Source organism: Amaranthus tricolor, chromosome 2 (assembly GCF_026212465.1).
Source record: "Amaranthus tricolor cultivar Red isolate AtriRed21 chromosome 2, ASM2621246v1, whole genome shotgun sequence".
NCBI lineage: Eukaryota > Viridiplantae > Streptophyta > Magnoliopsida > Caryophyllales > Amaranthaceae > Amaranthus > Amaranthus tricolor.
The window spans coordinates 15,954,941-15,981,437 of NC_080048.1; the positions used below are offsets into that span (position 1 = coordinate 15,954,941).

The 26,497-nt window shown below is 37.6% G+C and overlaps 1 protein-coding gene across 2 annotated transcripts; it reads right to left on the reverse strand.

The window, feature by feature from the left end:
• Positions 1–26,497, reverse strand: LOC130805043 (uncharacterized). Of its 2 annotated transcripts, XM_057669644.1 has the most exons (14): positions 25,757–25,896; positions 23,203–23,361; positions 22,635–23,107; positions 15,439–21,431; positions 13,400–14,847; positions 12,773–13,033; positions 11,466–11,683; positions 9,465–9,736; positions 5,658–8,667; positions 5,440–5,572; positions 3,842–4,362; positions 2,857–3,762; positions 1,710–1,892; positions 1–1,332 (listed from the first exon to the last, which is right to left on the reverse strand). In XM_057669644.1, the coding sequence occupies exons 2-14, from the start codon at positions 23,300–23,302 to the stop codon at positions 1,135–1,137; spliced, it is 13,716 nt and encodes a 4,571-aa protein (XP_057525627.1). In that variant the 5' UTR covers positions 23,303–23,361; positions 25,757–25,896; the 3' UTR covers positions 1–1,134. The 2 variants fall into 2 exon arrangements, with proteins under 2 accessions (XP_057525627.1, XP_057525626.1); XM_057669643.1 differs by having other exon boundaries at positions 22,635–23,361; positions 25,757–26,497.

The window sequence follows — 26,497 nt, forward strand, 5'->3', positions numbered from 1 at the left end:
CTAATCTTACCATCATTTGTGGGTCGCTTTAAAAAAGTTATTCATTTTTGTTCTCATTCTACATTCCTTATCACATTTTGTTTCATAAAACAATGGATGATTAAGACTCTTTAAATAGAGGAACGTAAAACTTATAGAAGATCTAAATCTAATTTATTAAATAAATTTAAACTAATAGTAAATTTAAAATAATGAATAATTTGTCTTCTTTCTCACTCTCACCGAGACTCTGCCTTAGGTGGAACTCATTAGGATGATGAAGATGATAGTTATGCTGTGCTTTTCACGTAAAAGTGACATCAGATTGCATCAAATTAAATTAACCATTCAATTGTCTCATTTCAAAACACAAAAATTTGGTCCTTGGATTGTTGCTATCTGAAATGAAAATTGAACACTCATCATTTCATGCTCGAGTCAAAACCGTGTATGGTTACATCCGAATGGAGGTTGGAACTCAGAGATATTGTGCACCTCTTAGTAGAGACTAGAAGTCCTAAACTTTTGCCAAAATTTCTTTAAAATCTTGCCTTCATCTACAAATACTTATTTGAAAACAGTTATGCAATTGTAACACAAACCAAACAATAGCATAATTGAACATTTGATGGATCTCTTAACATTTACATAACTACTTATGTACAATCTCTAAAATGAAAGATGTCAACTTTCTCTGTATCCCTAAACAATAAACAAGCTGAAAATATTTATGTGAAAATATTAAAATACAGAGTTAGCTGCACAAGAACTTCGCCATGCCAACATGAACTTGCTAAACTGATTTGGACTCCTAGTAACAAGCGATCATACTCGACTCATTATCAACCTTACCTCGTTCAATTTGTCATCACAGTGAAAACTAATTCAACTGTAGTTACAATGACTTCCTCATGATAACCGCCTTAGTTTCATTCACCTAGGTCGTATATGCTGTACACTATACACATTAAACAAAACTGATGAAAAAGCTGAATATTCATCTCTTTGATCTCAATAATACAGTTATAATTAAATTTCGTTCCTCCTAATATTATATCACCTAGCACTCCCGAAAGTATGAAGGTAAAGTTTTGTAGCTCCTTCCACGTTTGACCAACAGAACAAAATGAAACTTTTAACGGGGATGTTACATCATTATGGACGATAAATTCTCATAGTCTTTGAAACCTGGAGACGGCAGAAGGGACACCTAGACACAGCAGAGGAACACCTACGACAAAGGACATGTCCACAGGGAACTAGAGTAACGTCTACCTCAGCACTCAAACATATCCGGCATTGCCAGGCTGATTTAGCCATATCAGCTTCTCTGGCTGCAGTATCAGCTTTATCCTGTAATATCACACACAAGCATCTCATCAGCAGTAGAATATAACATCTAATAACGTAAGTGCAAGGAGAAAAATATCGAAGCACATGTGCATCCTTTGAAGATACCAGCAACCGGCACATATATATAATATAATTAAAGCCGCACATCTTGCGTGTAATGGAAATAGACTTGAGGATTAAGATCAGTAAACTTATTGTGATATTGAGCCAAAAAGACAGGATCATTATTGACAATCGCGATATAATATTAGAGTGCAAATCGTGAAAACAATTCCCAATTACAAGTAAACTGTTTAGAATTGAGGTATGAATGTTACATAAATTGGTAATGTATCTTTCAAGTGAACTAACGATAAAACAAGATTTGAGGTAAATACCTGTTCAAGCAATAGTGCAGCTTGAGAATCCTTGAGTTGCTCCTGCAAGGTCAAGTTCGTACGTAGCAATGTCCGTGTTTCCATATCAATACTGATCCCTGCAGCGGAAAGCATCTCATGAACTGCCTGCACCATTTCTGCAGGTAAAACTCGCCCATACTGAAGATCTTTTCCTGTTTCCAGCTGCACATTAAATACTTCATCAGCATTTTTCAAATAAACCTATACCTATCTTATAACTAATTTATGAGTATCCACCCATAGAAACTTAAGAAGCAAAACAGTGGAAGAATTAGATTAGCAAAAATCGCGTCCTTGGATTTTATTGTGCGGCAATGATATCTTGCATGTAAAAAATTTATGTTCTTCATGGAATTACTAAAAAGAAAAGAAGTATTCTACAGGTTCTTTCAAACTTTTGGTGTTCGTACAAGGGACAGAAATAAAGTGGGTTCTATTGGGTTCACGCGTCAGTCCATGCTACGATTTTCGAGTTATTGCAATCTTACTATTCTCTTCAAAAACTCGAGTGTGTGTTTTCTAGTAGTCTTGCAATACGGGCTTCTGATTAAAAAAAAATTGTCAAAATAAGACTTGGTCGAAGATCCCTTAGTTATGGAGACAGGAATAAAATTTAGGCAATTTGAATTCGTCTCAATTTTACATTCGTGTGTTCATGAATCATGTGTCCATTCTTGATGGAGTAAAAGATTCATAGTTTGTTGATTTCGGAATATCATATTATAGTAAAGGGGCTCATTAAATCATCCATGTTTTTCAAGGGTTATCATCTCTTTCTTATTATAACGGTAAAATTGCATACATCCGACCCCCAAAATTCCACCTAGGCCGAAGCCACTTGGCCTTAATGGCATGCTATTGGTGTGTTCCTGTGTCCTGTGCACAAATGCCTGTATAAATGTGACTGAGTACAGTAAGTGCACACACAAACCCATTTTCTAATAATTAGAAAATGTAAAACGAATAATATCTTGGAGAATCAATGCGCCAATGCCCTAATTTATAGAAGAATAATTTTAAGTTATCTCCTCTCCGTTTCTCTTCTTTCAACCCTCTTGATCTGACTGCATACTGGTCTAAAAGTGTTGAAGTTTTCTTGTCCAAAGATTTGAAGAAAACGCAATACCTGTGTTGATGTTTTCTTGTCTCTTCTGGAACTTTCTGGAATCTGGTTATGCATTGTGGTTTGAGATACTGCGCTGACCTCTGGAAGCATTACTGAGGAGCCCTCATTGTCCAGAGACACACTTCTGAACGAGAACACATGTGAAGACAAGAGAGTATCTAAAACTCCAGGAGCAGTTTCAACTCCAAACCGATAAAGCGCTTGTCCTGCTGAAGGTCTAACATCTTCAGTAACTCTACCATATTTCAACTTTTCCCCATTTTGAGACCGCCAAGCAACTAATTCTCCCTTGTAAAAAGGCCTTAAAGGGTGGAATTGAACTTGAGGTGCATCTTGAGCAAGAATATCTTCACCTATCAGGTCACTGTTGTTCCTTGTAGTATCTCGTCCAATGTTTTCAGAGCAAATTCTCAAGACATCAGTGAGTGCACCCTCCGTTTCATCTGGGCAGAGAAATAATGGACCAAGAGGTAAAGAACTTGGAGAACCTAAAATATCACTCAAGACAATGGCTATTACATCAACAACAGAGATATAACTTGGAGGTTCAGCAACTAAAAAGAGGGTCCTCCGTTTGTTGATGTGGTAAAGAGCACGGTGCTCATGTTCCAGAGCCCATTCTGGAAGAGTTGAGCTCTTGGAAACATAGGTGATGTCTATACAATCCGGAAGTAGAAGAAACCGAGTATATATGGACTGAACAAACTGCATCTTGTTGGCTGCCTCCTCAAACAAATAATTCAATTTCTCCAAAGATAAATCATTATATGCAGTAATGTTACATTTAACACTGCTAAGAATCTTATATACCGCATCCTGAAATGATCTACTTAATAGCTTTTGCCTCATAAAAGTTAACGAAACTTCTGCGATACTTTCCAGAAATTCCACCTCACCATTTACTTCCTGAAAAGTATAAACCTTCAAGAGTTAGGCACCAAAAACACTAGAAAAGCAATATAAAGTGTTCAAATCGATAATGTACCTCCACAACCACATCAGATAACTTTTTGATGCCAAATGTTAAGCAAGTTTTTTCAGGAACACTTGGGTGGACAAATCTGAGTCTGGATGAGTTGATAAATTTTACAAAACGAGAGCCACAGGAATCAATATATACACATGATCTAGCATGCACAAGTCTGCAGCCATCATCAGGGACTACTGCATCGAGCTCGCAGCCAGAACTTTCTGAGTTAGACTCGTTAGTTTCATCACAAATAAAATGTAAAATTTCTATTACTGCACGGAGTTCATTCGGATTTAAACGTTGATATCCACATGCTTTCTGAAGATTCAAGAGAAGGTCTTTTGCACTAGAAACAGAAAGAGTTTCCTGTAACCCCAAGTCTTTGAGGATTCTTACAAAGGGGAGATAATTTGAAGGAAGTTCAAATGCAAACGGGGACAAATTTACGCCCAAATGCACAAAAAGACAACTTGCTTTCACCAGCCGAGTACCATTTGCTGCGGGTAAAAAAGCGACCTTCTCCAGCTCCTGTACAACTGCAATGAGAAACACGGAATTCTAGGATTAAAATAAATTACCAAAATAAGAGTGAACATTGAGCATTCAATTCTTCAATACTGCTAAAGTACATAAACTTATTGTTTATTGACATGGTCCTTCCTATCTCCAGACAAAAAATTCAGCATAAGTGAACTGAGGCATAAGAATGTTTTGTACAAAGAAAAAAATTTCACAAATCCAAGAGGTCTTAGATGAAACCTCTTTTACGGTTTCTTTTCACGTACTTCCTCAATTTTTTTTCAAGTGCATTATTTGTGTCAGGCATGGAAGACAAGGAATGATTCAAGAGGGTACATTAATACCATTATACCCAAGTGAATAGAGAGTGAATAACGAGGTAACAAGGGGTAAGGCAACTGGATCATCAAATGAGTGTTTGAGCAGCAACTTCACTTTACCAGAAGAGGTGAAATTAAATCTTAAAAGCACCAATTCAAGATATAAGTCAGTCTTCCATTAATGTAGAGAGTCAGTGATTAACAAGCGAAACAACAATGGTAAATTATTATTTTTATGCTTCATGTAGTTTGGTTTTTTTTTTTTTCTTGGCTCAAAATAATTGAAAGATTCAGTTCATGAGGAACCTCTGATTCCCACTAAGGAAGAATTGTTAGACACCATATACTCAGGATCCAAACAACACACTTCCTGAAGGCTACCAAGCATCTTCCATTAGGTGACAAATAAAGGCTACATCTGCCATTAAGTGCAAATAAAAATCTTATAAAATCTTAGGGAAGAATTGGAATTAAACAATGGATAAATATTATAACTTCTAATTATTAATAGTTTTCAATGAAAAATGGCCAGACTCAGAGTTAATACAATTTCCAGCTAAGTTTGGTTTAAAAGAAGTTACATTCTTAAGAAAAATAATTAGTTGGACTCAATGCAAATGTCACTCAAATTAGTGACAGCCAGTCATTGCACATGGTTTGAAAACTAATCCTAAGGGCTAAGAAAATGTCACCCAAATCATTCGCTCAACATAAGCACAATTAAGGGCCCAGAAAATTCCAAGACAACATTAAAGCAGCAGGGAAGGGAGATACCTGTAGAAGAAAGTGAACCCCAATTGTTGATGAGATACTTAAGGACCTCACATGCAGCAACCTCAACCGTCATCATGTTAGCAGCTGTTGGCCAATGTGCAAGAGTATCCCCACCACCATCTTTACCGACAATCTAAACCCAGAAATCAAATTTGTTTTTTATCCTTTTATACTTTACCAGATTCATTATTCAAATTGCAAGAGTTAAAAATTAGTACCTGCAAATGTTTCAACACTGTCGAAAAAGCTGGAGGGCTCTTCAGTTGTAACGCTCCCCAAGAATATTCAGGTGGAATTAAATTAGGCCTCAAAAGGATGGGAGCACAGCTCCAAGCCAGTGGCCAATCTTTCAACAAAATAACTTCACTATATGATGAAAGTACTCGCTTTCCACCCCTCTTACCGCCAACATTAGGAAAACCTCTCTCAGAAGGTATACAAGCAATCTTACCAAACGCATTGCAGAAACTGTTGCTGTAGAGCACAGCAAAATTCGAAAATACAGCTTCCACAACAGATTCAGCTAACGACCATATCTCTAATGACAGCTCTTGATGACAATCAGCAGGGTCCTCAGCAAACTCTACACGATCATGAATTTGTTTGACGCATTCATGACCAAGAAATTCTACCCTTTTAGCACATTCAAGCATCACATCTGTTTCTGTGGCTAATCGAAGACCTAATTTCCTTAGAATTTGAAGCCAGCCATCTGTTGTAAACCGTTCCCCAGGAAATCTCTTGCGCTCTCCAGAAAAAACTGAGGTCAACAAAGCATCATTTGGATCAAATAGATCCTGTGGTTTGGATAAGTCCATGGAAAATTCATCAGCATTTCTTACAAAATGTGTTTGCTTGAGAGCATCCACAACAGACGAATCAGTTTGAAGCTCTTGCCAATTCATATAAATGTAAATTAATATGTCCTCCTGCTGTGGCTGACTTTTATTCTCAAACCCAGGCAATGCAAACCGTACAAGAATCTGCTGATCATGCAACTCAGGAACACCCAAAGCTCGAAGCAGTGAGCTTTCATCAGAATCCATGGTATAGGAAAGACAAAGCTCATCGATTGGTCTCAAAAAAGAATTGGTAGCAATAACACAAAGGTCATTGCCATGTAATGAGGTATATGAACCCACTACTGTCTTGTAGATTGGCAATGCACGTAATACTTCCAATTCTTCCCTCCCATAATTGGACCTATTAGAAACAAAATCTGAGGCAAACAAATTGAACAGTTCTTCACAATCTGAAGCTGGAAAAGAGGTGAGTTCTGGGACATAACCAGCTTGTTTAGCTGAAACAAGCTTTGAGGCAATCACTTGTCCTAATGATTGGTCAGCAGAGGGAAGGAAATCACATGGGCGTGCGCAATCCAAGAAAGCAGGATCAAAAGTAGGTATGTTGCACTTGTTTAAAAATGATAGCAGCCAAGGGTACATACTATATGCCACTCTAAAAGCCACAGAGTATGGCCGGACTGTTTCAGATAGAGATGAATCATTGACAGAAAATCCACTTGGCATGTTCTGTAAAGGCTCCATTTCCAAAACATTGTTGCCAGAAGATGTAAGTATAGAAAGGGGTGGAACAAAAACAACATTACGCTCTCTTATACGGCACAAGACTGGCCTACCAAGAAATGCAGGTATCAAAGGCCAGTCTGAAAAGAGTGAAAGATCATCCGTTGACCCATCAAAGTTTTTCCAGAAGAGTCTGATCCAATCAGGAGTAGGACCAGCTTCGCCACCACAGTTCATGCTATTTTCCCAAGAAAACCATGGAGACATATTCAAGTTCATAACATGGTTTACCCAATTTTCATGGAAAAGTGACTTCATATGATTAGCCAGTAAATGAAGAGAAAGCGCATGCATTTTCAACAGAGACTGCAGGGACATATTTAAGAAAATATCAGCTAAAGTAGGCCGGTCCAAAATCGTAAGGTGAATAAACCTACCCAACAATGGCTGCAATAGCTTCTGCTGGTCATTATTCCCGACCCAAAGATCTGTAATTCCCAGCCTTGCTAAATTCTTTGTGGCCGTGGGGCATGGTAAGCCTTTCAGCTCAACTGCTATAGACAAAAACTTATTTCCAGCATGGGCACCACTAAATCTATCCCTTTGAACCGTTGGGCCACCAGCTCTGCCTATATCTTCAACTACTCCGCGTCCAAAATCAAAGAGCGCCTTGCCTAAACTTGACATCATTTCAAGTGCATCCACTCCTGAGTTCACAGCATTATGAGAAGATATCCCATGAAGTCCACGTATGCTAGCCATTGGTGTAGAACTTCCCTCAACTAGTCTGCTTACGTTAGAAAAAGATTGTAAGTCTAAAGATGTTTCAGCTTCACTTGAACCAGAAGTCTCCGGAAGGTGAATATCAGACAAGCAATACTCGAGAACATCAACATATGTTTCTACTGACTGGATAATCATAGATGTCGAGGAAACCCTTAGGAGATCACGAACCATTTTTGGTTTTATTTCTCGAACAGTGACTCCTACCAATTGAAGCTCACTTATGAGATACCATGGTACAGAAAACACTGGATAGTGCTCCTTGACAAAGTTACAGACAGTAGCTGGAAGCAAATTATCACCAACCCCATTACCAGGCTGTGATAGAAACATGCCCTCTTCAACTCTCACAAGATTTCCAGAATATAGTGGCCAAATAGAAAGGTCGGCAAGGCGAACATAAAACGGCCTTATTACGCGTTCAATTATGCATTCCCAATCTGCTTTAGGCACTTTTTCTGAAACCAACTTATCAGGATCTGGTCGATCATTCTGTGAATGCATATCTGATCTTGGCCACAAAGAATAAAGATGATTACTCAATTTCTTCAAAGAAAATCCAACCGCATGTCCAGCACTTGGCTCACCTGCAGATCCTCGTCTAAGCTTCTGCATTTCCATTGTTATCTCAATATAGGAATCACGAATGCAAGCCATCAGTTCTTTGTTCCAAGCCTCAATCAACTGACTTCCAGCATCAGGTTGAGCTTCAAGCCCCTCTTGATTTTTTAAGAGATAACGACCTCTATTGTGACGTACAAGAAAATATCCCATGATAGTGACAGGCATGTCTATCATGCCAGACAAAGGAAGAGGGGACATAACATAGCTTGAATGAGATACGTCAGCAGGATGACCATTTCGAGATACATGAATTGCAACTCCCCCAACAGGTGTGAGGTTGTATGCTAGATACCGCCTGAGCAAGGAAGAGACGTAAAGCTTAAAATAAAGATGAACAAATTAGTAATTTCTTCTGACAGGAAACTTATCCCAACAACCAATAAAGGTGCTTTATCACAAAAAATAATTGTGGCAGCTCTAATCCCCTAGAATGAACAAAATTATTGAGCGAGATGCAACTATCCACTAAGAGAAAATATTTAAATTAAAACATATGATGCTCAAATCACTAGGCATGAGTATCAGACCTGAGCTGTAATCCTAATCCAATATAGAGTTTTAAAACATGGATAAGCGACGAACAGTTACGAGCATGAAAAACAATAATCAGGAAGGAGACTATAATTTGCTTAGTTTAATTTCTTTTTTTTTTTTTTTTGTGTGTGTGACTGTGTGTGTGTGTGTGTGAGAGAGAGAGAGAGAGAGAGAGAGAGACAATACTGCAATTATTTTTTTGGGGTCACTAAAGAAGTGTCCATAAGCATCAGATGTCAAGTACCAAATAGAAGTATGACGCTTGGGCTAGAATAAGTTTCATCAAACTAGAAATTCTAGTACATGCAAATAGCACCTCTACCTAGAAGTTCCAAATATTTTTGTGCAGTATAAACATAATGATATGGAACAGAAATGCCAATGTCAACAATGGACTCAAATTGACAATACTTAGAAATGAATCCCAAAACAAGTTCAGCGTAAAAAAGACAGAATGACATGGAGGTGGTACATTATACAGATTGGAAGAAGAGAAGACAACTATCGTTTTTATAAAAAAGATTCAAACCATATATTCACTAGCATTATTTTACTTACCTATCAAGGGCCATGTTTCTGGTTTGCCCAGAGCCCATACTGAGAACAGTGGCCCATTCATCTACAACTTTATTTTCACCCTGTTGACAAGTGATGTCAATCACATGCATCTTAGTGGCAGCGTTTGAGCTACTAAACAGCCTAGATATCTGGAACTTTCTCCATTTCTTTTCAGAAAAAGGATTCCTTAATCTAGCTGATGATGAATTAACACAAACCAAATAATCTTCTGAAGGCTGTTGGTTGCCTTCTTCCCATCGAGATAATGAGACCTGAAATAGAATTATTGCTAGCCATAAGATGTATTTCTAGCATCAATCCAACTTATGAAACATTAATGATAGAACAGCTACACAATCAACTTCAAGCATCAAAAATTATTATAGTGAAGTTATATGTTCACGAATCTAAGAGTAGTTGACCAACACCCAGACATGGAGAAGAAAAAAATTCATTCTTAGCATGCACAGATGCACTTCGAAGTTAGACCTGAGAGGCCCAGCTCAAAATATGCTTCAGCTTTGGAAGACCGGAATTTTTTTTAAGATAATTTTACTTTTAGTGAAATATGGCAACATGCATACATACAACAGATGCTGATAGTAAAGGAGTGAAGTAATGTAATACAGAAGCAGCAGGAATTAACTAAAAAGACTTCGGCACACATATTTTATATTTGCTACACACTTGTTTAATATAAACGGCTACTCGTCCTCTTTTAACACTTTCTTAGTTCCCTCCCAACTTCGTCAAACTTATATATACTGTACAGCACTCAACCACTCACCAATTACCTTCATAGCGTTAGGCCGCCTGAATCTGCGCCATCACATAAGCACCAGAACACCATGTCTGCAGTCCCTTCCTCACCGTCTTTTCTTAATCTACAAAATGGGCAATGATAAATTTTAAGCCACCCAACACGCAGTTAAAGGAAGCATGATCTCCCACATTCCGCAATTACCTTTTTGCCCGTTTTTTTCTGAGATTCATGAAGGGTCACCAGTAAATAAGCGGTATAAATGGCAAAAGATGGCAACCGAGACTAGTGTCTTGGAGCCCGAATGTTTGATCAACCTAGAAAACAGCAGTAAATAGGAATACTATGCCTGGTGCATTGATGCCAAAAGGTTGTGAATCTAATAGTGCAAAAACGAGGTCGTATCGTATCGTATCAGCCGTATCGTAAAGGGTATCAAACTTACCTAATCGATATTAACCACATCATAAAGGTGTAAAAAACCCGCGCTTTAAGCCGTTTCAAGAGATACTTAACGGTTTAAGCCGATATTTTGCAGTATGATAACCGCGTTACCCCGTTACCGTTTATCATGTCCGTTACTGCAAACCATGACCATTAATACATTTTTGCACTACGTGGTCCTTTGCAAAAACAACCAATCTTCCTCTGCTACTCCATAATTCAACCATTATTATACTTTCCTCCTTAAGTCATGGATTTCAGTTATAAAAACTGAATCAATATAGGATGTATTCCACATTTTCCGTACTGGCCGTACACGTACTGAATTGACTTCCATTCCAGATAACTTGGTCTTGACATTTTTACCCACAACAAACTTCAACAAGTGGCTTCAAAGGTTTCCAACAAACAATCTTTAGGGCCCAACACAGGATTCAATCTCAAGAAAAACATTATGTCTTCAATTGCTTCTCGTTTTACATATAATAATCAATTATCTATTATAACAGTGCCCTGTTACTGTTACCCAATCACCGACACTAATTCTGAAAATAAAACTTCACATTTCGGTTTCCCTTCATTGCAAATTTAAAGTCCAAAAAGAACCCAAGAATGTTTCTAACCGAAAGAACTCATAGAACAAATTAATATCGGGGCCAAAAGGTACTCATGCCAATAAATTTTCTTAATTATTACATTAGACTTGATTATTTGATGCATACTCATGAAAACACAGTTCCATTTTTTATAACTGGTACCATTATCTACGCACACTTGAAAAGAAGAACCACAGTTACCTGCAAAACTGACTTCAGAAATAGAAGTACACGTGATCTGTGATTCATGAAACCATTATATATCTGATTTATTTTCTGAAATCCAGCATCAGGATCCTCAGACATAAAATCAGATGAAAGTGGCATCCGTATGATTGTAGCATCAGATGATGACATCATGTGTTGGCCCACAAACATTGGAGAAAATTGATCTCGAAATCGTTCAGTCAAGTTGGTACCTGAAATGACAAGGAGTCATGCTAGTTTTCTCAGATTGTGTCCATAAGGCTGAAATCCTATCACCTCTAACATCATCCTGGTATTAATCCTTTAACAACAGTATAGCTATATCAATCATGAACAAACTATCAGAATCAAGGCAAAGCAAAATTATATCACATTGAGTTTCTCAGTCCAGCACTGAATGATTGATACTTTCCAACATTCACTATAATCAACATAAACATACACCAAAGCTTTCCAAAAGCTCCAAAAATAATTTTCAAACCAAAATAATTTAAAACCACAAACAAACAAAACATAAAAACCACAAAATCAAATAAGCAGCACCAACAATATTTGGGAGCCTAAGCTTCTTAACAAAGACTCGGCAAACAATAGATAGGACTTTAAACCAAATGCTCAAAAGTTTAATACAAGAAAAAAGTAGTAAGAGAAAGTATACAGTAGTTGAGAGTTGGAAAACAAATAGGTGTGCTACAATGATTACCAAGACATAATTTTGCAATTTCATCTTCTAAGGATCAAGTATACATACACTTTTAGACTTATTTCGATGGTTAGAAAGCCCTCTCCAAACGAGGGCTACATTGTTGTACAAGAGATTAGTATCAAAAACATGAACTTAAAACTTATCTCTGCTTACTTCCTGATACTACGGGATCAGCTAATGACATGCACAATTGCACATAAAAACTTGATACCTACATTATTTTCCTTGCTTCTCTTGTGCCTTTGACAACTTATTGAAATCCTAATTATTTGAAGACACAATATTTTCAATTTCTAATCACCAAAAAAATCATTTTCCCTTTTTTTAAAGTCATATTGTGAAGAGCACATGGATTAAGAAACTGGAATCAGGGAAGCCATTTTACAATGTCATCAAATGAAGTTGATGGAATGAGGAGAATGGGGATCAATGAATGAGAAGAGAATCACTGAATAAAAGACATCCGTAAATAGAATATTGGAAGCGTTTTGGCAAGACAGTTGTTACAACTAAAACACACAAAGTAATTACATATGGTGACAATTAAATAAGAGCATTAGAGCATGAAAAAGGCATAGTAACCACAAATACTTACCAGTCAAAGAGAACACTTTTGCTCCAGGTGAATGACTTGAAGGTGCAAGCACTAAACCACGAGGATCAAATATATAGTAGTAACCCCCAGACATCACTGATAGGACATCACAAACAGAAAAAGAACTCATCAAACCTAACCCATAATTAAGAGTATCGCCACGAAGTCTCCACGGAGGAAGGAATTGTAGGCTAGTGACTTCCTCCCTACTTAAGCATGCACCTTCAAAGATAACAAGTAAAGCAGGTCCTTGAAATTCACCTGCATGTCATAACAAAAGAAGTTTCAAATTGGGAAGATGATCAAGATTCAACAATCATTGACAAAAAAACATAGTGAAGCCAAAAATTAACAAATCATTAATTTTAGTTTATAAAGACTAGAGTAAACTGGCTCATTAAATCATATGTCTGTCTTATTCATGTAAAGCTGCACTTTGAAACACTCGTAATTGCATTTTCAAGTGTAATGATGCGCTGATCCTGAACACCCCCCTCCCCCCAACCTTCCAAGGTGGAGCCATTGGGGAAATGGGATTTATTATTGTCAAAAAAAATGAAAGATTCTTAATATTTAAGCACAAGCAGCACATCCAACAACAGTCTTGCCATTTTTTAAGTTTTTTACCTAGATTATGTTGCAAGAGACTCTGCCGAGGATGTCTTCTTTTGTCAAAAATTATGTGCATCTTCTTTGTGTTGCAGCTATCCGCCAACTCAAGGAGATCAAGCAATAGAAATTTTTCACCAGCGTATAATGTCAGGAGCTCACTTATTCTAGCAAAATCCATGCAAACCAAATCTTTAGCCATCTCTTCATCAACCAAAGACATGCATCTAAGCGATTGCACACCCAACAGTGATGCCAAATCATAACTTATGCTGGGGTGAACAAATTTTTTTCCATCGGAAATGTTGTTTTCCAGCCATGGTGCATCATTGAAGACAAGATCTTTAGTAAACGTCAGAACACCAGAAGCATCAGGAATCAATAAAGGAGCACATGAAATTTGAGTTGGTGACATGTCCGGAAAGCAATCTGCAACAGCTTCAAGAACACAATGCACAAAACGTAACTGATCATCTGATAGTATAGATCCTTCAGTATCAGTGTGCAACTTCTGCAGAACGCGGTAATAATCAGTAACCTCAAAATTAGGTTTCACACCCAAGGATAAGAGAAGATCTCTATAGCTTGACAACTCAGATGGAACCACATACAAGTAAGGATGAAATTTGACAGGTGAGTCAAATGCAAGATCATTTGGGTCCACAAACCCATCACCAATCCAAACCCAGGAAATTCCTTCAAGGGCTGACTTCAATATAATAAAATCTGAAGAATTGATGTACTCTTGCATTATTGAATAAACTAATGTTACACCCTTTTGCAACTGAACATCAAAAGTAGAGTCAACAACAGGATCAATCTTCAGCTGGTAATATGATTTACTCAGTTCAACCAATTGAGTACATAAAACTTGCACACTAGGATGATCCATCCAGCCCAATTTACATTTAATATACCTGGAGTGGAGCTCAGCATCTAATACATGCATTGTAGACGACACCATCCACATGTCTGACTTAGGTCTCACCATGTTTGGGGCAGCAACAAGATTTTCGGACTTCAGCCATGGCAAACCATACACAGGTGGAACAGCATAGATAGGACACCAGGCAATAGATTTAAGCTCTGACCAAAATTCTTCACGTGGTTCAGCATCAACCAAACTACTTAAAAATGCACCCACATCAAAATTATCCTTACAAATGATCGACTGAAGACCTTCTCCAAACACATTTGAAATATCCTTTTCCTCGGAAAACTTCGATCCTAAAACTTCTAAGCAAGAAAGCAACCTCCTTCCATAAGCAGTGGTTTCAGAGTCCCTAGAATCATTTAGAAGTGAGATCGTCCTTGCACAATCAAGCAAACCAGTATAATCTAAGCTTTGTTTCAAGCCTACACCAGTCAACATATTCAGTGTCTCTGAATCAGAAAATTCTCTACAAGGGAAGAAAACTTCTTTGTGCAGTAGCAGTTGCAGTTCAGGAACACGAGGATCATAAAGCCTGCCACAATTGTCAAGGGTACAAAAGTTTTGAGATACTGTCAACAACTAGATTTCTGTCTACAAACTCTTCTATCAGATGATAATAAGACAAAAAGACATGGTTCCTCACCCAAAAGTCATTCAAAACAAAAAAAAGATGGTAACGCAAATGTACAACAGCCAACAGGCCATAGCATAACAGACAAGAAAGCAACAAAAATATGTTCCTCCGCAAGATGAATTATGAACACCAAATGCACCGGATATTCAATAAATGCGACACAAAAAAACATAGACAGGAAAAAGGCTATAAATCCCTCTACACCAAGCAAATTCTTCTGCTTAACCTTTCTATAGCACCTCGACTAAATTATGGGCTTAAAATTTCAAATGTAGCAGTGCACAGAGAGATATCTATTTACGTACCAGACAAATTACTCCATCAATGACCAGTTAGCAGCATGAAAGATAACATGACAATTTTATAACTGAACTTGAAGTACTTGATACAAATTACACCAATTAGCAAGTGATCGCAATCAAACGCCTTGATATTCCTCCTGAAGGAAACAAAGAGGACAAAGAAAACTTAAATATGTTGATGACATACCTGGAGGGCTGCTGCCATGAACCATTGCAAGCCAAAACAAATGGAATCAATGAAAGTTCCTCCTTAAATGAAACATCCTCCTCAACCAACAGTTTTACTTCCTGTAAAATAGCAGAAAGAGCTCCTTGTGATGAAAGGAACTCTGACATGCGATTCAGCACATAATGCTTATAAAAATATGCCTTAGAAAGTTCTTGAACACCCAAATAACTTCTCAGTATTATTCTCTCTCTTTCAGATTCAGCACGAACAAAGTCGTCATCAAAAAGATCCTCCCGCAATCCACTTGTTTTGAGTCGTTTGATACCTTGACTTAAGCTTACTAGTCTCCTACTTCTGCATGATTCAAACATGGGAATACGTTTGATTACCTCGATATTTATGCCATGCATTTCATCTTCAGAGAACCATTTCAACTGCAAAATAAAATTCCTTAGTTCGTGCAACTCTCCTTCGGATGAATCAGCAAAGAGTCCATCAACATTTTCTATAGTACCAGCTACAGCCAGGAATGCATTGAGAATACCAGCTGCAGTTGGCGCCTGAACAAAGTTCTTCATCTGTGGATGTTCAATTGGGAAGTCGCGTCTGAGAAATAAGCAGCCTACTTTCAACAACAGTGAGGAAATGTTTTCACTCCATCCTTCATTTTCAATGACATTTGAGTTCTTAATAAGCTGCATCAGAAGATCATTTCCAACTGGTAAGATTGGCCACTTAGAGAACACTGAGAGATCATCACAACTCAAACTCAGGTAACGCCACAATAATCTCATCCATTCTAAAGAAGGTTGTTGAGCATGACCAGGGATCCACTTTACTTGTTTAGCATTTTGCCAGTCTACTGGAAGTATCCGGTGAAATAGTTTCTCAAGAAGATGACATGTCAGAGAGGATACATTTGAATCCTCATATTGGGCTATGTCACATAACTTTAAATAAACTTCTTCTGGAATTTCCTTATCTACTAATTGGGCCGGAATTGTATCTTTAAGGAGATCATACTCATTTCCATGAGAAATGTAAATTCTTTCACCCATGCCCCTTGGGTTAAATGTTGTGGAAAAGCCATTTGCAAGTGGTATTAAAGGTAAACCATACAAACAATTAGACTGAACAGGTTTTTCCAAATCAAATAAGCAATATTGAAGTGTCAATACTAAAGCATTTCTCTGAGTAAATTTACATTTGCGTCGAATTAGCAACATCCTAAGCAACTGTGGTGTCAAAAAATGCAATGAGGGCCGGACTTCCACAAATTGCTCAACGAGTGATGGAGAAACATTAACTAGAGGCAGGCCAACATCTGACAATGCATCAACTAGTTGTGGCATCTTCTCAAAGGTAAAATCAGGAAATATAGCGTGTTTAGCCGAGATCCATTGGCCACCTCTACCTTTGGTGTATAGAACACGAAGATCAAAATCTGCAATAAACATGTATAACTTTCGCACCACAGATGACCAAGGTTCTCCTACTAATTTTGTTGGCCAAAAGGAGAGGAACCAATCACAAGAACCAATTTCCATAGCCAGCTTTTCCAGCAAGTGAGCATAAGCTGGGGCAGCAACATGCTCAAGGAGGTAAATATTCCAGTCGGAACGTTTTCTCCCACCACCAGACATGTCATTACCAAACCAGATATCTCTCCTATTAGATGACAACTCAAAATAGGCATTAATATGTGCAGGGAGACCCGTGCTTATTGGCAGAGGTAAGAAGCAAAAGGCACAGCCCTCAAAATTCTTCCGGCATAGAGCAGACAATTCTGCATCTTGAGAAGCACTTAGTATACTGGAAAGAGATCCCACAGTTAACGCGGATATGCAAGGGTCCGTATCAAACTTAGCAGACTGCAAGTAGGTAGCAACAGCAGCCCATGGAAGGCCCTTGTGAGACCTTGATTTATTACTTTCAGACTTTTGGTCCTGTCCTCTACCTAAACATTCACTCATCATCCATAAATGCAACATATAATCAGATGATGATTGTTCTTTAATGACCACTTTCTGTAATCTAGTTGGAAGGTCCTCATCCTTGTATCCACTCAATTTATCAAGAAATTGATTTTTATCAACTTTACACTGCTGGATTCCATCAAGACAATCAAAAATATAATGGAGGGCATGGCATGGATGCTCTGGCTCAGGAACAGTATGCCTTTGCACTCGGTGCACCAGTTGCATTTCTGTATTAGATCCATCTTTCAGGTAAAGTGAGATGGATTTCACTCTGCGTAGAAACAGAAGAGTCTTAGACACAACCTTGGAAAATGAAGAGAAAAGTGACATCACATCTTCAGGTGCATATACTTCTTGTTTTATTTGACTTCGAGAAGCAACACTAGCTGTCCTTAGAGGAAACCGGAATAGAGTACCAGGAAACTGCTTTTGCAAGTCACAGCCAAAATACATAAATGGTGTAAATTGATCCGGAAATTGTTCCAGAATTTGTCTCCCAACAAACTTAATTCGCAACCCAGGGTGAGAAGGGGAGATTCCAGGCAAGTTACTAGCATGAGGATCAAACATCACAACGTTTTCTCCAGATACAAATGAGGGGATATCAGTAAAATGGTACACACAATTGAAGCCGAGCCCAAACCTACCAATTGCAAAAGGTTTCTCCAGTTTGCTATCTTGACCAATACGTGAGATGGCATAAAGATCCTGTGGGCTGAAAACAGAATTATTATAACAATACAAAGCAGGGCCCTGCAAGTCAGCCATCTCAGGAGAAAGCAAAGATGATGTTCCATATTGAGTTTTATCCAATAGAAAAACAACCTCTGAGGCTCCTGCATCTTCAGCATTCTGTACCAACTCAAAAAGAACTCCAGGTCCATCTGCATACATCTCAAGTATGTGTTTTAACCTAGTCGTCAAGGCTTCATGCTGACCAAAAGCTTCAGCTGCCCCAGATAGACTTAAATTCATGGAATCGGCACTCTCAGCAAGCAAAGATCTCCGAAGCGAGCAGACACCCAACTTCTCTGCGACATCATTTGAGATGTTACCATGCACAAATCTCTGAACAGATCGTCTTGCACTCAGTGAGAGGGTGGATGCATGGTTTGACATACTGTCTAAATCTTCCAATCCAAGCAACCAGGGGGCATCATTAAAAACTAAATCTGATGCAGGCAAGAGTCGACCTGATGCATCAGGTAAGTAGATAATTGCATGCTTATCATGAGATGGAGCCTCAGCCAAATGCTGCACAACAAGTATAGCAGCTGTGAGCTCTTTGCCAGTTAAAGGATTGTCCCCTTTCTGAATAGCCATTCTACATAATATATCAACATAATCACTAAAATTTAAGAATTCTCTAATTCCAAGCTCCAAAAATAGTTCCTTAAAGACAGCTAAATCAACGGGTATAACACGGATATATGGAGCTAGGTGTAAAGGACCATTAAGTACAACCTCTTCAGCTGTCGCAAAACCATCCCCCACCCAAATCCATCGGCAACCCTCCAAAACAGCCTTAACAATTTCCATTTCATCTGAGCCAATGATATCTGTTAGTTTGGCATATATCCTAGGCATGGCAAGAGCTAACTGCTGGCGGAAGGCTTGATCAGTTACAATCTCATTATTTTTCCCCAGCTCAAGGATCTGTGCAGCAACTACATTTCCACCAGGTGGGGAAGACCATCCTAGCTGGTTGGACAAGACTGTTGAAGAACACTCTCCATCGAGTATTCGCATGCTAGCTGACACAAGCCATAAGTCTCTTTTAAGTCTTACGAGCTTTGGAGGAGCAACAGGTGATGACACACCAGGCCAGGGTAGAGCAGGGTAAGGAGCAGAAACAATAACTGGGCACCATGAAATCATTCGAAGATCATTCCAAAACTTTTCTAGTTCAGATTTCAAATTACGAGGCTTGAATGTAGTTCCAGTTCGTGAAAACAATCTATTAATTGTCCCTTGATTGCCATTTAGCGGAATGGTAGTCCACTTTTGTGCATTTACCTCCAGATATGCAAGAAGAACTTTCCCTCGCATATATGCCTTTTCCTGATCCTCGTGGTTTATTCGTTCGACATATCGAGCACATTGTATCATTGTATCTGGAGATGCAGATGTCCTGAGGCCTAAACCCAATAGAACATCCAAAATATCTGATTCTTGGAAAGAACCACATGGGAAAAGGTCAGTATCTTGAAGCAAAGCAAGTAACTCTTCATTCCTAGGGTCATACAAAGAACCCGGGTACTTTAAGGCACCTGTATGAGTAGGAACAAATTCTATATTCTTCACAGTTTCCTTAAAATTTGAGTCCTCAATGCATAAATGTGGCAAGTCTTTTAGAACAGAGAGCATGATGGAGTCACGATCCTCAGCTGGCAGATGCTTAATCCTACTGAACACTTGCCTCCTATAGAAATGTGCCTTGCCCATGCGTTGTAATCCATAGTATCTCTGTAGAACACTTTCTTCGGCATCAGAGGAAGTTGCAATGAATTCATTTCCAAGAAAGCAATCTGAAATATCCTTAGGTGGCAGATACTTTTGAGAATCAATAAGATCGGAAAATTGAAAATTTCCATCAGATTCTCCACAGTGAACACTATAAATTGGGAGCTCCTTGCATTTCCTAATATCAGAGTCTGCCATAGACCCACTAATATACCATCTTGGATCAAGAAAAAAGTGACAAAGCTCATTTTTCTCAGTTGCTGTTAGCACATGAAAGAAAGTTTGAATGACAGCACCGCTAGAAGAAATAACATCACAGATCGATTCCAATACAGTAGAGCCAGTAGCATTATCAACATAAGTTGAAAGATCAGGATGCTCAATTCCATACTTAGTATCAAATGTCTTACATCCAATTTTGTCAAGAACAGATCTCAAACTCTCGGGAAGTTTTTCAACATTAAGCAATTTCGACTGCCGGGAGATTCTATACAGATGACCCGAAGTGGATGGTAAAATGGGCCATTCGTGAAACAAAGACAATTTTTCACATTGATATCTGAGATACTTCCAGAAAAAGACAAACCAGGAAAGAGTTGGATGGTTATTTTGAGTCCTTTCATGCTCCCAAAGAACCTTACTCTTAAATCTCCAGTCTGGAGGCAAGAATTTGTCCAATAATTGGACAAGATGTTCAGGTTTAAAAACAAGTAGATTGGCCCCAGAACATTCTGCAACACCTAAGAGTCTCTTCGTGATCTTATCAGGGATATTCCAATCAATAACTCTGTCAGGTATCTGTTGAAGTAGTTTGCGCTCCAACTCATTGCAAATAAAATATGAGATGCCATTAGAAGCTTCAGACAACAATCCAAAGCTTCCACTAACCAATGGGAGCAAATGTAAATTGTTTGCAAACCTTCCAACATCAGAATCTAAGAGGTCTTCAAGGCAATATTCTAACAAAAGCAGTTTTTGAGTCCTAGCAAGAATACTCAAAAAACTACACTCACGAACAAAACACCTCACCATATCAGGAGTAATCACTTTCCACTGAATATTTGTTGTGTACTTCAGGAGCATGTTACGCAAGGAATCAGGCAAACGAACAATGTGATTCCCCAGCTGCAAGAGGACATTAGCAAGCTCCTCTTTGTGAGTAAACTCCTCATCATGAAGTAAAGATTCGGCAGGCGACAACCATTTCCCCCCTCCAGCATTTGTGTATAAGACGGGAGCCTCAACAACATCTTTGTAGATACGTTGTATCAAAATACTCCATGGCTCCTCAAACTCACCACAAGGCCATAGGGAATAATAAGAGCTAGTAGGACCCATAATTCCTTGCACACCAAGCAGTAAGCTTTTAAAAAGAGGGGCAACGACATCCTCTAAAAGCAACCTGTTCCAAATTGATCTGATTTTTCCACTTCTATCCATATCTGCCCCATACCATATTCCGCGACGATTTGATGAAACTTCAAAGTATCCATTCACCTGCACTGTCAACCCAGTCCTTACAGGCAATGGAAGAAAGCAGAAAGCTCGACCAATTTTAAGACCATCACCCTGAATAACACCATGAAAGAAAAAGACATTTTTTAGCCTAAAAGAGATATATAATCACAGAACAGACTCAACAAGTAGTATTACAGAAACTGAAGGAACATAGAATATTGAAAATTGAATAGCAATGTCTGATAAATTAAATATGAAACATTTCCCAACAAAAGTTCATCATAATATCATCATATATTGTACAATTCTCGCTCAGAAAAAAAAAATAAAGCTTCTGGAAGAAAAGAAATTGCGAAAGCACCCACAACAATATTTTTTGTCAGGTCCCTAAAATTCTCTTGCTTCATCTTCCACCTCAAATTTTACTAACTCATCATAAGTTATGCTCCAACATTCATATTTGTTTCACAATAGTGACCTTAATTCATGATTTTCACTCTCCTAATTATTTATCTATATCCAACATCCAATTACCATTTTAGTTGTCCACACGGAAATTTATTGATCTCCTTTTATTGTGCCTCATGATTTCCATCTATGCACCACTATGCCTTTTACATAAGGAAACCATATATGACTTTAAACAAATGTCATTACTGTGGACAAAAAAGGCAAATTCATCGATTGTGAGAGTGACCCAACAAACAAAAAAACATTGTTGTAGGTGTTATAATATAATTTACTGTTGATAAACCTTAATTTGCAGAACTTTAATATAGTACAAACAATTAAGGTTCCAGAAGAAAGGAAAGATCTACGCAGCTAATTGCTTGATTCCTTTTTAGAATTCTAGTACCATAGCGCTATAACTTGTATGAGTTATACTTTTTCTCCGAATTTTCAGATTGCACATACTTGGATCATGACTTAGTATGTATTGGTAACACAGCTCTGCTACAGATTTTAAATAATAGTTAATATATTTGATAGTGAAGCATGTAACATTTTTAGGAACACAAAGCGAGAAAGAGAGCGAGCAAGGTCAACAAAGATTCGTAACCAAAAAAGAATTCTCTTAAAACGAATGTTGTTTCACAAAAAGATGTTAACAACGTTTTGCAATAACCAAATTAAGTGATAGCAGAAAAAAAAAAAAGGAGGGAGTAGCATTCTAAAAATGCTATAATATTGTGACTATTGTTGTACGAAAATGAGAAAGGATGTTTAAAGTTGAACCCAATTACATGGTGAAATGAGCAAGCAATTAAGTCAGGTATGATAACACAGTTTTTAATATTGAATGTACAAACATACATTTTTTGAATCATCAGACATGCATGCAGCAACGGATGCCCAAGGCAGAAGGTGAATATCATATTCCTTAGAGGCCTTGGCTGCAAACGAACCAATCCTACTCGAAGATGATGCCATGGCTTGGACTATGTAGAAGGTGTCTGTTTTCTTCTCAATGAAGCTTCCACTAATAGCCTCACTTACAAAATCTAACATGAAGGAATCCATTTCAAAAGAAGATAAGTTAGACAGCTTTGACAATTTCAAAAGCATCTGGCGATGCGCAATTATGTCTTCATCTGCTGAAGCGACCGAGCATGAATAGAGTTTCCTAGGATACATTTCACAAACATCCCATACATACATTTCAATTGACATCACACTTTTGAGGAATAGCAAAGAAAAGGTTCCTTCCTCATATAGCTGAGCAAACATAGAAGAGATATCATCTTCTGAGTATGTCTGCCTTGAAAGATTACTTTCCGCTGCCTGATCTGCGCTCCTCAGAGGAAAACGAAAGAGAGTTCCATTGAATGAACTTCTCATGTCACAACCAAAGGCACAATATGGAAAAAACTGATCTTTATACCTTGAAATAGCTGAAGAACTAACATATTCAATTCGCTTTCCAGGGTTTGCAGCAGAAACATTAGGAAGATAGACTCCTTGAGGATCAAACAGCACCACATGTTTACCACTTACAAAAGATGGTAGGTCTGTCAAATGGTACACAGAGTTGAACCCTACCCTGATAGACAGCACATGAATAATAATCATTCATAAATTTTAGGTTTTTTCAAACAACATCAAGTAGAGGTTTTCATAGACGAAAAGAAACATAAAAATGTACTGAATAAGCAGCCTGAGTTCATATGGGAAATTTATGCATATAATAAATCATGGAAAAAGGCCAATATTTTTCAGTATTATCTGATATGAACTCCAGCTAATATTAGAAAAAAAAAAAATAAAGTCATAACTCTATTCCATTCCGAATCAGAAAATGGTGATATACTAATTTAACTTATCTAACTTAGATACTTAAAATTGATGAACTTCAGCACTAACAATATCCAAAGAGGCCTGATCTGAAACAGCGTCACATGATTCGCTAATTGCCTTGCGAATCGCAAATTGGAAAAGGCGAATTATGGTCGATTTTAGGCTATTTTCGAACCATTTTGAGCGAATCACGAATCCAAAAGACGAACTAACTAGCGAATTATGTTTCACTGATCTGAAACATCATTCACCTCAAATAGTTAACGTAAAGAAACATACAGAAGAAAGAACGGTCCCAAACTGTATTATATTTTAAAAATGTTTTAAAACAGTAAAGTTCCTACAAATTATATCCCAAATGAAATCTAACTTATGAGGTTTGCAAAGGTACCAGACTACCAACAAATGAGGAAAGGCAAATTTTAGTAATCAGTACTGAACATTCAAATCAATCTTCTAACCCTAACAAAGCAGCTACAATTTACCAGCTTGCTCTTTTCCCTTCAAAGTCATGTTGCAAACTACATCCTATTTAAGTTCCAACGACTAAAGAATACACAAACCAGCCACTTTTGCTACTTGTCATCCCAATGCCCTTTTATAACATTTTAAAATTTCTAAGAGAGTACTAATAAGCAGCCAAAAGAAAGGGAACAAGAGAAGTGAACACAAGTTTTCCTCAAAAACTATAGAATCACTAAATTTCATTGAAGCTTACCAATGGAGTAGACCTTAAAAGCCCAAGCAGCCTTTCCAATCCCATACAGAAGCCAAAAAAGTAACTTTGCCTCACAGCGATTGAGAGGCAAAGATTGATGGTCTATGGATGGAAGAAAGGTTGATCTCGTGAGTCAGGGCTTAAATTTTTTCAACAAAAAGTGGAACGAGTAGGTTATGGAAAAGTGGTGTAAACCTTTAAACTTAAGTGGTAGTGGCGATTTCCTCATAAGCTCAAAACATGGTGATTAGGTCACAACAAGAATAACTAACTAATTAAAACAAATAGGATACTAGAGTTTATATATTTGTGACTCATAACAATCCTTAATTATTCATTTTCTTCCTCCGTTGAATAGATTAAAGATATGAAAAAATCATAGTGCTCCTTTAAGGTAATATATTCAAAGAGATGAATTTCCTTCAAGTGTACAAATTCTTCCTACATTCCAATTATCATCTTTGCTTAATGTAAATGTGCCGGCTATGACGGTGGTTGGGACATAAAATTTCAAGAGTAACCCGTTATAGGGCTTTAGAAGAGTTTCTTTTATGCCACATTAACTTCTCCTAACCTGTCAAAACCGCACAACACAAATTCGAATCCAGTCATAAATAATCATAGGGCAGCCAAAGGCTCTTCACTAAATTATGTTAAATATTCTTTAGTCGAATGCAACATGGAATAGGTTTGAATTCGCTTTTATACAAACCACTTATGCCCCCAGCCTAATCTTCATCAACAGCAACACTAGTCTCTTTGGGTAGTGACAAGAAAACAAGAACGCAATCTATTCCATCACCATGTATTATACATTTGATAATTCCATCTTTAAAAAGGCTTTAGTTTAAAATAAGCAATTTTGCAAATTTGAATTGCAACGAATCACATCACATTGTCTCAATGAAATGTTCATCAATTATTTATTCATTTCTATTGGGCTGAGAAAGAAAACTAGCAAATAACTAAGCTTTTCTACTAAAAGTTAAACGAAGAAAACTTAATTTCGCTTTCTAATTGTGAATACATGATTAAACACATCTAAATCAAGTAATGACCCCTAAATTGGAGCAAATTATTGTTAAAACACTACCTCCTAGCTATTCATTGACAGAAAATGGATCATAAGAATGTCATACGGAGGTAAAATGATGCAAACTGGGAGATCATGTTTATACCGACAACTAGGATCATTGGCCAATGCCTTGCAGATATTATATAACCAAATAATACGTTAACTAAATTCTTGAGAGGAACCAGCTACCTATTCATCATCACCTGTGCGAATTACGGACCAAACCAAGTGAATTGTAGGTCGTTGCACGTAAATTAAGAATTCAAACAGTGAATCAGGCAACAATAAGCAGTATCAGGCAAAAATCAGAACAATTCAAAGTAAAAGGGAAAATATCCATAAACTCACCCAAACCGACCAGTTTTCCAAGCTTGACCATGTTTTTTACTTCCACCAATTCTAGAAATGCTAACAAAATCCTCCTCAGTAAAAACAGAATTATTGTAAGCCAAAAGAGCAGGACCTTGCCACTGAGCCAAAGTGTTGGACAATAATGAATCAACGCCATGCGAGCGGCGGTCCAAGCATAGACAAACTTTAGTAGCGCCGGCATCATCGGCGTTCTGAATAAGTTCCTTTAAAACAGTGGTACCTTCAGGGTAGTTGAGTAGCACTTCCCGAATTCGGCGAGTAAGATCGACTTTCTGCCCGAAATCTTCCAGAAATATGGATCCGGAATCCATTGGTGTATAAATTTAGAAATTGAAGAAAAAATAAATGTCAAATCATTGGGAATTAAACAGATTTTATGAAATTATGGTTCAAAATAGAGGTAATAAGGGTTGATCTTGATGAATTGAAAGTGCAAATTGTGAAAATTTTGCCCGGATTAATTGAATAATGGTTGGAGATGGAGACTAAGTCTACTATACGTCGTATTTTACAAATTTTTTCTTTCTTTGGCAATTAATTTGTATTATCCTCTATCCTCTTCCTCTGACATAAAAAGTTTATATGGCATGAACACTATTCATTATGAATAGCGCTTTTGCCACATAGCTTGCTCAGTTACCATTTCTGATCTTCTCTCTTTATTTATTTCTGACTGCTTTATGAAGTTTTCATGTTTTTAAGGCGGCTCATTACCAT

Bases quoted from the DNA above. Each gene is read 5' to 3' on its own strand.
- LOC130805043 (XM_057669643.1), bottom strand. From the start codon at position 26,091: ATGGATTCCGGATCCATATTTCTGGAAGATTTCGGGCAGAAAGTCGAT. The intron at 23,362-25,756 runs GTGAGTTTATGG...GCTGTCTATCAG, and splicing joins TGGAAAACTGGTCGGTTTGG to GGTAGGGTTCAACTCTGTGT. The intron at 1,333-1,709 runs GTATTTACCTCA...GTGATATTACAG, and splicing joins CTGCACTATTGCTTGAACAG to GATAAAGCTGATACTGCAGC.